Raw genomic sequence first — 14176 nt, forward strand, 5'->3', positions numbered from 1 at the left:
TTTAAATGGAAGAATGTGCATAGTGATTAGCATAGTGTGTGGTGCACAGATGAAGGGTGGATGGCAGGAAGGGGAGACCAGCCTGGGTGGGTACAATGGCAGGTCTTGAATGCCTGGCAAGAGCCCTAAATCCCCAGGTGGGCAGGGGCAGACAGTGAAGGGTTTGAGAAGGGACTGGTGGGGTCAGAGCTGTGCACTAGAGGGGTACTGGAGGGCAGTGGGAGATGGGAGGGCCACAGGGAAGCACAGAGGATGTTATGTCGTTCTGATGAGAGAAGAATGGGGGCCTGGACTGGAGGGCTGGTGATGGGAAGATGAGACTTGATGGGCAGTGTGGAGGTGACATCGGCTGACAGAAAATACACAGGACGCTGGGTGGAGCCCAGACAGGGCTTCAAGATGACTAAACTCTAGGTCTGGGTGAAAAGGAGACTGTGATGTTGTTACTAGTAGATAGGAAAATCTGGATAAAGGGGGAATTTGTGGGAAAAATGCATTTGGGTTTATTCATGTTACATCTGAGGTACCAACAGAACACCCAAGTAGAGATGCACAGAAATGATGACCGTGGTGCTGAAACCCGGGAGGATGCAGCATCATGACCACTGAAGCTGGCGGGGTGCACGGGGACCCCCAGGATGAGAGTACAGGGGAGGCCAGAATGGGGGCAAAGATTCACTCGAGCAAAATGGTTCAAAGGGAGGTCAGAGAGACAGAGGGGTTACTGAGAACTAGGATGTTCTGGAACTAACCCAGAACTAGGATTAATTTGCCTGGGCTGCTACAACCAGGTACCACAGACTGGGTAGCTTAAACAGCAGGAACTTGTCCTCTAAGCCCGGAGGCTGGAAGTCCGAGGTCCCAGTGCTGGCAGGGTGGGTTCCTCAGCGGCCTTCCTCCTGGCTGGCAGATGGCGTTTTCAACCCTTCTCCTCACATGGTCTTTCCTTTGTGCCCACCTGCGTCCTGATCTCCTATAAGGACACCAGTCACACTGGATTAGGGATTGCCCATATGACCTCATTTTACCTTAATCAGCGTCTCCCAATACAGCCACATTCTGAGGCACTGGAGGTTAGGATTCCAATTTTAGAATTTTGGGGTGGGCACATTTCAGCCCATAACATAGGAACAGACACAGATAATGAGTTGAAAGAACTCAAGGGGAAGAGTTTCAGAAAGGATGGGGGCAGGCTACTGGCCTGTTTTCTCTCAGACCCGCAAGGAGGCTCTTTGATGCTCCTCCTCCGTTTGGCTTCCAGTGAGTGCAGCCAAAGGGCAGGAGAAGGCCAGGGGAAAGCGGAGGCCAGGGGAATGGCCCTTCCCTCTAGCTCTGCTGGGGTCTCCGGCAGCAGCAGCTGTTTTTCTGTGACTCTGTCTCCCTCAGGGCAGATGTTAGGTTCCAGCTGCTGCCAGGTGACCCTGGTCCTAGGCTGAGGTCACTTCACCTCCTTGGGGGTGGGTAGCTGCTTTCTGCTAATTGTGTTGCCTCAGTGTCCCATGTTTGGTGGTGTTGGCACTGTGGGGAAGCTGGGGTTCCTATGGCCAGGATCCTCACTGAACTTAAACCACCTGATGATGTAACTGGCCTGTTGCTGGGGGGCCGCTTCCACACCTTCAGGCAATAAGCTATTATTGTGCTGTATAAGAGAGCTCGGCCCAGTGCTCTGGGCAGAGGCAGAGACGCTAGTGCTGGACTTGCTGCTGGGAGAACAAGCCAGGTAATAAACCCTTTCACCCCAAGAACGTCGTTCTACTGTCATTTCTTTGGTCACATTGAATCCATAGCACACTTGCCTGGGGCTGAAACCCATTGGCAAAACAGGTACCTTCATTGTGTCTCTAGTCAGCTCTCTTTATTAAATCCTGTTTGACTATCCAGAGTGCCTTCTTTCTGTATCTGGTAGACACTAAGGGTGGAAAAGTAGATGCTGCAGAAACGCAGAAGGGATGAAAACTAAAAATGGTGAGGTCTTTGAGCAAGGAGGGAAGAAGCTACAATCTTAGAGACCAACAAGGGAACCTTTGTCAGTCTGATGGGTTTAAACCAATTCTTACTGAGCTTTTAATCTGTACACATTTCTGAGATGGAGCAACCCTTCATGTTTATCTGCAAATGGGTGCATTGCTTTCTGAAGTGCTATTCAAGTCTTTTGCTCCCCTCCCCCCATTTTTTCTGACCTTTTCTTACTGATCTGGAGTTCTTTTCCTAGCTGTGACCCTCTTATCAATTGTGCTGTACAAATACTTTTCATTCTAGTTTGTCTTTCTTTTATAGTGTCTCTTAATAAAAGTCCTTAATTTTAACATATCAGTCTTTCCCTTTGCAATTAGTGTTTTTGCTATGTTGACTAGCCTTACTTAACATATTTTGAGGCCACAAAGATAAGCCATAGTCCCAAAACTTTACAGTTTTGCCTTCCACATATAGACTAAAAAAAAATCCACAAGTGTTTTTTTTTTAAAGGGAATACATTCAATTTACAATTAAAAGACAAAGCAAAACTGATTTCCAGATTTTGTTGGCTCCTATATGCCACATATTTCCCATCCATTCACTTTAAAAAAAAATTTTCTTCCTTCTAAAGTACGTCCTAGAGTGAGGGGCTGTATGTAGGAAATTCTGTGAAGTCATTATATTTCTGAAAACATCTTTTTTTGGATCTTTATTTGAAGGATAGTTTGGGCAGGTACATAGTTCTAGGCTGTTATTTTCTCTCATTATTTTGAAACTAGTATTCTACTGTCTCCTACCCAAGTGCTCCGACTTTGGAAGTAACCTGCTCTCTCAGGGAGCTCTGGAGAGCAACTCTTACTGAGTGTCTCTAGTTCCACTCTGCTGAACCTAGGTGTTAACTTTTATCTATTATGTTTGGTATTTTGGGTCACTGTAGAAACTAAGCTACACATCTGATTTAAAAGCAATAACTACTTGGTAGGAGGGAGGAAGGAGTGCCCGGCACACACCAGATCTTGAACGCATCAGCCCACAGGTCTTCTTTGCAGCCTCCCCCTCATTCCAGGAGGTGCCTCGTGCCCAGCAGGGAGGGGCCCTGTGACACAGGTAAGGGAGAGGAGACCCCAGGATGCCCAGGAGGGGAGGAAGGGAAGACCTTGTGGACTAGAGACTTCAGAAGGCTATCTGAAAGGGGTCAGGTAGGCCCAGCATCTATTAGTTTGTGCAGAGCATCTTCCTTTCTCCACCTACTGATACATGGTACAGCTTATACAGAGGGACTCGTTTCTTCCTCCTCCTCTGTGGACATACCAGCCACACATTTACATCTGTATATTTATAGATAAGCTTTGCCAGAGATTAAAACCACTCTTCTTCATTGGAAGTAGGAGACAAGCATGGTGAGAGGTGGGAGGGGCCCGCCTGCAGTGGGTGTTCAGCATTTGGTCCAAACTGCAAGCCCTTCTAAATTACATTTCCTTTTTATGTACTTCAATGGCCCATAAAAACAATTCACATACAAATCTAGCAAATTAAACTTATCAGTATGGCAAACCTGACATTTTCTTAGATGTTTCAATACTGTTCATAAACTTTTCAAGATTTCAACTTATATATAAGAACTTGTTTCAAATCAGAGTTTTAAGGTTGTCCTTAAAACAGCCATATTCTCTAACGCATTTCAGGCATATGAATACCAAATACACATAGATTTCTTATTAATCCAGAAATATAAATGTGGATTGCTTCTTCTTAGCCTTTCTATATTTAACTCAAAATTTAACTGGATTAGGAGATGGATGCTCTTTAAGAAAACACTGTCCTAGTTACTAAGATCATTTAACACCCAAGATCTTTGTGTTTTTTATCCTGAGTCCTTGATGAGGCACTGAATCCATCAATGATTGTATAATCTCAAGGAATGTGATCATGTAGCCCCTCTCTTCATGGCAAGTGAAAAGCATCACTTCTTTCTGTCTGCTCAGAGAAGCCTGCAGCTCCCATACAGGTGGATCAATTTTCAAGATATATCTTGTACTGTCATATTTTTTAGGACAATCCAACTTTTCAAAAGCCGTAAGACAAACTCTGTCTGAATTCTGGTTCTCTCGTGTGGCTCTCCATTTTGTATCACAGCTGTGGGCCTTTGTACTGATGATGTTCTACTGGGTCAGAAACAGTTTATGGGAAGAATGTACCACTTACTGTCTTCATCAATATGATAAATGAATTGGTAATACAAAGGTAGCCAAATAACAAGACTCAGCAGTGACCTATTCTACATTCTTTTAGAACGCTTCAATTTTCATGGACTCATGGCTCTTCATAAATTTGATGCATTTCAATTTGATACTCAAATTGTGCTAATTTGGCTAGGTGGAGCCCTTTTGGGTTGGCTCCTGTATCCTTTTGACACAGGTACAAGGAGTGCTGCTGCGTCAGGTACCTCCCTATGACCTCAGTCAGCCATTTCTCCAAGGAGAAAATATGCATGCATACTGGATCTCAGCACTAGGATGCATTTGGGGGTAAAGTTACTCTGAGGCTATCTCAGTGAACAAAGCTAGAGAAGGTATTTCTTACTCTCTTAAAGATATGAGTTCATATAAATTATTTTCAATAGTTTAAGGTGTTCTAATTTAAAATTCTTTAGATCCTCTAATTTTTTTTTTTCAATTTCATTCTTTTTATTTCTTTAACCTCAATCTTTATTACCATCATTCCAATTTTTTGTATACTTTGTTTTCCATTACTACAACTGATTTCTTTTCATATGTTTTTCAGAATAAAATCATTTAAAGCTATAAAAGTCCCCCTTAAACATGTCAGTATACACATTTGCAGGTTTGCTATGAAGAATTCTTAGAGTATGTGGATTAAAAGTGTAGGTTTCTTGAATCACAGCTCTTGTTCTTCTTGCATTCCACTGGAGAGCTTACTTAACCTCTTCATGCATCAGTTTTTTCATCTGTCAAATAGAAATAGTACTCATAACTCCTAAGATTATACTAAAGGTTGAGATCTTCTAATTAATAGGGCTTATAAACTGTGCTTGGCATCAAATATTCAATAACTATTTGTTGTTTGCTACTTTATGAATAATTTTTACTTTAAACATTATTTCCTCTTTGAGTTACTAGGTTATTTAAAAATGGGTTTCTTAATTTCTAATACTTAAGAGTTCTTTTTCTTCTTTTGATTTATATCTAGTTTTATTAGATAATGATCAGCTATTTTAACAGGTAAAACCCTAATTATTTTACTGTTAAATTGGATCCTCTAATTTTATCTCTTTATTTTAATAAGGTTGCTTTTTGCTTGATTTGACAATATGATTGTTTTAAAAGCAATATATTATTATGAGCATTAAAGTCGCTTTATAGAGATGAAGATTTTCTGTCTAGTTCCCTTCATGATTAGTACCTCAGTAACGATGTATAGTAATTCACAATCTCTCATTCGGTGTGGCTCTGTGAATATTCATCTGATGGAGAGTCTGGTTCCATTGTTTGTATTTTGCTTTCAATTTGAAGATACTGGCATTCTAATAGCTAATAGTTTTAAGTTCTTAGAAGGTGGCAGAATTTAGCAAGCAGCTCCCAGCCCCCTTCAAACACTGAATTACTGGAGGAGGATCCATCCTGCCACTTCACTTTGAAATCAGACAGCTCAGCCTACAACATTCCGCATGTTTCATTTCATCACTGCCTTGTCCACAAGCAATCCCTTAAATAACATCTTTAAGTCCACACGTGTGTCATCTCTAGCCAAACTGGTTCTGCCTATTATTTAATTTCTAATATTAGAATCTACACATTTACACAGTTGATATATTTCAACTATACTCAATCCTATCTTAAAAGATCTTTTATAATATATGTAACATTCTCTTACCAATTTCACATGTTACATAGTTACACCCTTAGTCAAAGAATTCACTTTCCATAAGTTATTTAGTGAATAAATGATTCAAATGGTTCTACTTAAAGTTATCTTGACCTACTACAAGTTAATATGTTTATTATTACTGTTGGGAAATCAGGGAGCTATTATTTTGCCATTCCATATAATTAAGAAATAATGCTGCATTAAAAAGTAGGCTCTTAGGGTTTTATGTGAAAGCATCTTTTAATTCTTGGATCAAAATCCACATCTTGCCTTTGCCATTATCCATATTTTTAATACAGATAACTTTGGTGTATAACTTAAGAGTCCTTTTGGTAAATATAAAATAACCAAAAACAATAATAATACAATTGACCCTTAAACAATGAGGGGTTCACGACACTGACCCCAGTGAAATAAAAAGTTTGCATATAATTTTTGGCTATCTCAAACTCAACTACTAATAGCCTACTCTTGATTTTATGGTAGTAAGTGATAACATAATAGGTAGTAAATGATAAAATATATGTAGATAAGATAGTATCTTCATATATTTTATGCAATCATGATATACCTTTCCTTAATTTTTCAGTATTTCTAGGCTATGCAGTTCACCTGTGAATTTTTTAAAATTGTAACCAATTTCCAAAAAACTTTCCAATATACTTACTTAAAAAAATTCTGTATACAAGTGGGCTTGTGCAGTTCAAACCTATGTTGTTCAAGGATCAGCTGTTATTAGAATAGCCGGTTTATCAAAATAAAATGCAATTAAAATAATAAACTTAGCTTCCTGACATAATTAGAAGGCTTAACTTATGGAAATGTACAAGGCATTTAATACAAAATTTACCTGATAGAAGTAAATGGTTTAAAAAATTGGAATTCCAAATAATCTTTGACTAAGGGGAGTGGTAGTGGTTTGTTTGATCTCTGCCTTTATAGGGGCTGGGAATTCTAGTCAGCAGTAATTGAAATGACAATTTTTTCCCCCAGGTTGAGGCCCTGATCACAGCCCAAGCCTCAAATTTATTCTTTCCCTGGTATTTTGTTTCTATCAGTCTAAAATGGAATTTTTCTTTTTGAGTTTAAACCAGTATTAAAGAGGACTACTGGTTTAAGATATTTAATTCACTTAATGTTTGACTGCATATGGAGATAATACACTGATAATTTCTGGCTAATCGCACAATCAAATATTCAAAGAAAAGCTCTTCATCAACAAAAACCTCATGATTTCAATTAAATACTGTATTTAAATCATTTTTTCAAAGGACATCTTTTCAAACAGATGATCATTGTGGAGACCCTGGGATCTCTGAGTATCATTTATTTTTAGCATTCCAACATTGTGGTGCAGAAAATAGATTCTTTTATTTACACAACAGAGCCTACGTACTTTAATTACTAAATGTGAACTGTTTCAGTTAACAACTGTTTAAATTCCAGCATCTACTTAATGCTTCCTACTAGTCTGGGATTCTTTATTTGAAAAACAAACTATCATTCTCAGCTCTGGCCATTTGATGAGAATTTGGAATGCTTTCCAAGTTCAAACAGAACTAATGTCAATATGATAGGTTTACTGGGGAGCAGCGATGACCTATTTAATGGGGGGCAGGACAGTTCCTCCAGGGGAGTGATATTCTTTTAGTCAATATTTTAGCCTTGTCCCCAAACCATCATTTCCAGGCATGCCTCCTAAGGGTGGGAGGCTAGAGATTTTGAGTCTGGGAAGGCCTTTTCCACAGCAGCTGGTCATTTTGATGGGTTACTGAGGTGCACTCAGTTACTGGCTGGTGTGAACGCATGATGTTCTTATAAATGGCAAAGTCTTCCTTTTAAATTCCTAGTCTTGGTCTTATTCTCTTATTGCAAGAGTCTTGTTAAAGAGTCTAGAGCAACCCAAACCCAGGGAGTGTAGGAGGTGGATTTCAGCAGTCATCCTTGAAGTTTAATGTTTGTGAATTACCCGGGAAGTCTGTCAAAGTGCAGATGCTGACTCAGTGGGTCAGGGCGGGATCCTGAATTCCCAGTGAGCTCCCAGGTGAGGCCTATGCTGCTGAGCAGCCAAGGACTGTAGCGTGTGGACTGGGTACACACACAGTGAGATGCCCCCCGACGTCTGATTTTCCCATCCTTCCCCTTTTCCTTTGTTATCTGGGGATGATGAAGCCAAGCTCCATCCCTGAGCCTTCTTCATCACTTTCGGTAGGATACAAAGGAAACCTGCTGGGTCTCTGCTAAGTCCTCTTATTCCCCCTCTTTTAGCTGCTTTCCTGTGTTCCTTCCTGGGTATGATTAGTATCAGTGTTCCTCAATCCAAGGTCTGGAAAGAACCTCACCAACTTCTTGGTTCATGCTCACCCACTGTGCCTTCATCCTTTATAATCCAACTGGTATACAGGGCTGCCCCACACATTTTCCCATCATGTCTTCTGAGACCCTGTTATTTTGAAGCATCTGAGAGCTAACATGGGAAGTCCCCATTCTGGACAGATGGAGTTATGGTGTCTGTGGGAAGATAAGGTTGCAAAACAAAGCTCTTCAGGGACTTGGAAAAACTGGAGATGCTTGTGACCCTCCGGTAGAAGAGATGACCTCTCCATACCAAGCAGGGGTAGTGAGACTGAACCTTAGAGACAGAATAAAGCAAACTCCAAGAAGGCTACCTGAAGTGTATGTCTTTAATAAAACATTGTGGTTTGTCACTTTGTTAAACTTCTCGTTTTCTAATTCCTGACTTGTAGCCCTGTGTTATCATGGAAGGACTGAGTCCCTCGTGAAGGGACTCACTCCTTTCTCCAGTGATACAATTTTAAGTCATGCTATTCTGCAGGAACCCACTTCCCAACTGCCACTGAGGTGCAGGACATAACTTCAGCCCTGTTCATCACTTAACTGTCTTTTATTTCTGGTCCACTGTGATGCTTATTTTGTTTTTGAGTTCACTTGTTTCTTTTTGATTCTCTCATTTTAAGCCCATCATTGCTATATGCAATGGGGAGAATTTTCTGTAATGCTGTTTTAAAGCAGATGAACAAATGGTCAGGGTACTTAAAAAATCTATGCTTGGATAAAGTAAGACTTAGGAGTGGTTGGTGTTCCTGATTGCTTTTACTGCATTATGCTATCCATTTACAGCGAAGGCCAGACGAAGGAACAATGCAGGGAAAAATCTGTGCTATGCCTCAAGAGTTGTGGAGGACTGTATTTTTACACACTGCCTATAAAAAAAATGGGGTTCAGGAATAACTATGCTTCTCTTGAAGTATAAGAATATTGTGAATCATGATTCATGTCTCCCCTTTTTTACTGGTCTTAGGATGCTCATGGTGAAATAATGACCCACATGTACAAGGACACCAGGCAGGTATTTTAGTGCTGATCTGTCTTCAACTTGTTTCCTGCCCTTATTTTAAAATTCAGAGAGGCCAGAAAAAAATATATATGCATATACACACACATACATATTACTGCACTGGATGAATCTATGTAATTCATCTTCAAATCGTTTCTGCAATTAGCCCTCCATCTTCCCCCACACCTCCGGCCCTGCGGCTTCCCCCTCTCTTCACCTCCCCTTATGGTGCCGGTTGATTAATGTTATAAACACAGATACAGCCCCTTCAATCTGCCTCCGCCCCGTCAAGGGAGGCCAGACTCTGGCCTAAACACGCCAGGCAGCCACTGGGCCTCATCCTTTAGGTCCCCAACCTATTTGATCACCCCCCAACCACGGCCTGCCCCCCCGCCCCGCTCCATCTCACGGCTGCGTCCCCGCGGCCACTACCCCTCCCGCCCCGCGGCCTCGCCCCCCCGCCGTCTCCTCCCTCCGTCTCCCCGCTCCAGCCCCGCGCAGCCACTCCCCCGCGGCGCCGCCGCTTCCGGCCGGGGCGGAGGGGCGGGCCGGGCCGGTGGGACTGGCGTCCCGGGCCCGCGAATGCCGCTGGCCGGCCGGCCATGCTCATCACGCTCTGCTATCTGTACCTGTGGGCGCGCTGGGGGCGCCGGCCGGCCGCGCTCGTGTGCACCACGGTGCAGCGGCTACTTGCCTCGCGCTGTTCCTTCGCCTTCTGCGGCGCGGCCGCTCGGCCCCGGGGCGCCCGCGTGTGCCTGAGCCGCGGCGGCCGGATCTTCTGCGTCTGCGAGAGCCAGGTGGGCGGGCGCGGGGCGCCGGCGGGGGGCGCGGCCTCGGGGCGCTCTCGCCGGAAGCGCTCGTCGACCCTGCGCCGCCTCTGGCTGGGTGAGCGCGGAGGCCGCGGGGTCGCGGGAGGCCAAGCTCCTGGCTCCGCTGCGCGCGACGCCCTCGGAAGCCCCGAGAGGGGCACCATTGATCGGGCCACCTGGTCGCCTCTCCGCGGCGTGCCGGGGCGAGTGTACGGACGCAGGGCTCCAGGCGTTCTAAAGTAGGGGTGAGCCTGTGTGCCTGTGCGATGGCCGCTGGCACCGAACGCCCAGAGCACTGTCCACCGACAGTCTCTTTCCTAGATCCTCCTGCTCACTGTGGGCTGCAGTTTGAAGGAACCTGAATTCAGTGAAAGGACAGCAAATCCCCAGACGTCGGTCAGATATCTCCGAGTGACAGAAAACGGCCCTGGCTCCCTCTTCTGTCAGTTGCGGCATTTACCAACCAGGGCACCCCATCAGTTGCCTTTACATCTCTTTTATATCGGTTTGCATACACTCCTTGCTTTTGGCTTAGTACTTACTCTGGTGACTACCAGTTATCTAGCTTTGTCACCCACTGTGGGACTTGGGCGGGCCGTTTAATCTCAGCAAAACCTCTGCTGCCTCTGTAAAGGGAACAATACTTCCTTTTCAGCTATTTCCATTCAGAAGGAAATGTGCTTCACAGTGCGGTTCTATGCAAATTTCCATTGACATCACTGTTTTCATTAACGTGTAAAAACGTTTTGCTATTAATTCGTTTCTTGCCCTATCTTCCTTCTGGAAAGTTCGTTCACGTTAAGCATTAAAATGAGCTTTTCTGTGTGTGTTAAAACCACAGCACCTATGTGGGAATCTTATCTGAGGTTTGGATCTTTTCTTGTTATGCTAGGTACAGGATTATAATATGCTGCTAGCAAATCAAAACCACCCTTCCTTGTTAGTACACTGTAAGACGGAAAATGAGTAGCTATGTTCTCAGTTCTATGAGAGTCCAAAACTAGTACCACCTACATGGCAAGGGGAGCCTTTCATTCATTACATACAGGGATACCTGAGGGCAAGAGGGCTTAATTTTCAAGGAACCCTGACTGAGAAAGATAACAAAATGAAGAGAAACTGAGGACTGGATATTCTTACTGGAGTGGTGTCAAAACTGAATGCATTTACTTAAAAAATAACTTTTAAGGTTTATAGTAAAAATTTTGAACATTCCGAAGTAATGAGATGTAGATGTCTTTCATTTTCTTGGAAGACAATTTTACTTTTGAGTATCTCCAAGACTTTATTGGTCTTCTGTTAACTATGATCAATGTAACATTGCTTTTCAGCCCTTGTGGACTTTTCCAGCCCGGTGTAAGAGAACCCCCGCCAAACCCACATTGGGCTTTCAGGATTCTGTAACTTGCTGTGGTATCGCCTTTGACGATGGGTTACTTTGCCTCACCTTCGAGCTTTGCTCAGATACCTGTCTCATGGAGACATTCCCTAGCTCTCTAGACTAGACGGGATCGGCCTGCTCTGTGCCCACATAGACTTTACATCACCCTTCATGTTCCAGGTTTTATCTTTCTCTTGCAAAGAGCTGGGTCTGTTTAGCTTAGTAGCTTGACCTGTAATAGTCATGCGGTATGTCAATGAATGAAGGGTGTTCAGTGGTTGTTCAGTTTAAGCTCTGATGTTTAGGGCCTACAGTTAGAAAGCTTGACTATTTGTGATTAGCTACTGATGTTTTAAGTGATTTTATGATTTAAAATATCTTGGGGGTAGTGATTTGGTTCAGTGGAGACCGTATTGTCAGTCTACCTGGGTGGAAGTAGCTTTACAGAACTGGATCTTATGCCTTTGTTGTCTCCATATTTTATATATTTAAAATCAGATGTATAAGTATGAAATGTGTGTGTTTATATAATTGAGAATCCCACAAGAAATAAATGGAACCACTGATAGTTTACACAAACTGGAAAATTGAAACTTTTTGTTTAATAAATACATTTTCTATGTTTGAGTAAAAGGGACAGTCTGATTTTTGTTTTTAACTACTATACTGATAGTTATGTTTACCCATGGAGAGAAGTTTTACTCCCACAAATTTTCATCATTAATTAGTTCAGCAACTATTTAGTAAGCATCTACTATATGCCAGGTTAGTAGGCCTGATGAAAACACTTTTTGATCTTCCCAGCAAGGCAGATTTGAACTAGTCAGCAACACTGTGGAGCCTGACCCAAATGCCCTTTTTTTGGGTGAAGATAAGGCTCCTCACCTGAAGTCTTAGATCTCAGCCTTTTCTGCTCAGGATGTGCCTTGTTCTTAGTGAGTTAAAGTCTTTTAAAATTATTTTACTGTCCCTTTAGAGAGATTTCAGGAAGGGGAGCACAGATAAATGGACATGTCCAGTCTGGAAGCCAGTCTTGCTTCTATAATGGCTAAAGGAAACGGAAGAACAGCTCTTTAGGCTTCTGTTAGTAAACAGGCTTCTGCTGACTGGCATGCACTTCTGAGCCTCCTCATCTTTAAATGTGCTTCCAATATTTGGCAAATCTACGTGCTCTAAGCTGTGAAGAATAATAGAGATGAGCACAGTTTCAGAATTAGCTACTTGATAAGAAGTATCTAGAGTTAAAACTGTCATGAGTCATAGAGGGGAAGTTGCAGTTGTTTTAATAGTCACAGCTCAGCAAGAAATACCAGGTGGATGTGGCCTCTAGGAGAGTGTCAGGTAACCTTATTCTTATCCCACTAGAGTTACAGTGGGGATGTATCCCGGATGTTGATGTAAGTGGCAGTTGTAGTTTGAAGTGATATTGAATCCTCTTTTTTGTATGTTTCTTTCCCTCAATCCAGTCCATTGATGACTTGAACAAATGGGCCCTATTTCTTGTTTCTCCTTTTATACTTGAAGCAGAACACATAGCATTTGTGACAGAGAGCATTTGGGTTCAAGGGGCGAATTTACAGAAACCATCTTCCTCTTCAGAAACTGTGAGTAATGAGTTTTTCACTTATGTGCTCTAAGGAAACTCTGTCTTAATTGAAACAGAATTTGTTTTCTTACCAGTGCTCTTTCCTGGCCTTTGTGACTCTTTTTCTCTTGGGATTCTTTGGGTTAAATAAAAATGTACTAGTAAAGTTGCTGTCATCTGTCTTTCCTTTCACCTTCTTAGTATGGCTGCTGGAAAATTTACAACTACCCACATGGCCTGTGTTTGCGGCTCACGTGTTTTTGTTGCGCAGCTCTGCGAGTCTGTGCCCCTGCTCATGTGATCCATCCCTACAACTTCTTGGTCCAAAAGCAGCCTCAGTGGCTGATCTGTGTCATCATGCAGCCCTGCACATCTCACCCAGACTATCAGAAAACACTGCAAACTCAATAACGTGTCCAGAACTAGTTGTTTATATTCCTTTGCCTGAAAAAAGAAAACCTCAGATGAACACCCCAACCTGTTCTTCCCCTCCTCTACTCCTGCCAGTTACAAGTTCTGTTGGCCCCACTCCACAGGAGCCCCAGCTTTACTCCTTCATTTCCATTCTTCCTCATTTCATTCTCATCTTCATTATCTTTTTGTCTGAACTGTGAAAATGTCATCCTATTTTGTGTCCCTTCCGTGGGTTTTCCTCTTGACGTCCAGAGTTCTCTTTCTAGACACAAATCCAGTGGGAACACGCCCCTGCTCAGGCTTTCGGGGATGCCTTCCCACCAGATGCAGTCACGCCCTCTGGCTTCTGGAGGTCTGACCCTAACCCAGGGTGTAGGCTTCTTCCCCTAGGTGTCTGCAGTGAGTCCTTGCCTTTCGGCCCCCACTTACCCACCTCGTGTTCCCTGACTGCCACATGGATACCCAGTATGCTGATGATAGCCATGTTCAGTGGATTTCCAATTCACAGTGTCTTTAAGACATTGTATTGGGATGAGAGAAAAAGAAGAGAGGAATAAGACTAGAAATAGTTGACTAGAATTCAAGGTGGACCAAATTAAGAGCCATGAGATAGGCAAAGATATTTAAGGGAGAGCCAGAAATGGGGGCTCAGAAGGGGGCATGGATTTGCAGGTGACCTGAGAGCAGTTGTGTCTGTGGCACTGCATTTCCTCTTGCAGGTTCCTAATGTTTTATTTAGCTTTAAATATACTCAGGGAATAATACTACTTATTAAGCCCTTGCTA

General features: G+C 42.9%; 1 protein-coding gene across 5 annotated transcripts in view; it reads left to right on the forward strand.

Annotated features, from left to right (window-relative positions):
* The window catches only part of HLCS (holocarboxylase synthetase), a 187806-nt gene that overhangs the window by 3841 nt on the left and 169789 nt on the right, over nucleotides 1-14176 (forward strand). The window contains exons 1-2 of one of the 5 annotated variants that reach the window (XM_037014641.2): nucleotides 9723-9999; nucleotides 12859-12996. The exons of 1 other annotated variant lie outside the window; for it this stretch is intronic. In XM_037014641.2, coding sequence (XP_036870536.2) covers nucleotides 9805-9999; nucleotides 12859-12996 — 333 coding nt within the window. In that variant the 5' untranslated portion in view covers nucleotides 9723-9804. Of the gene's footprint in view, nucleotides 1-9722; nucleotides 10000-10068; nucleotides 10088-12858; nucleotides 12997-14176 lie in introns of those variants that run through there. 3 more of the 5 variants (XM_073231379.1, XM_037014642.2, XM_017662601.3) reach the window with 3 other exon arrangements.

The sequence above is a fragment of the Manis javanica genome, chromosome 3, assembly GCF_040802235.1.
Source record: "Manis javanica isolate MJ-LG chromosome 3, MJ_LKY, whole genome shotgun sequence".
NCBI classification, from domain to species: Eukaryota; Metazoa; Chordata; class Mammalia; order Pholidota; family Manidae; genus Manis; species Manis javanica.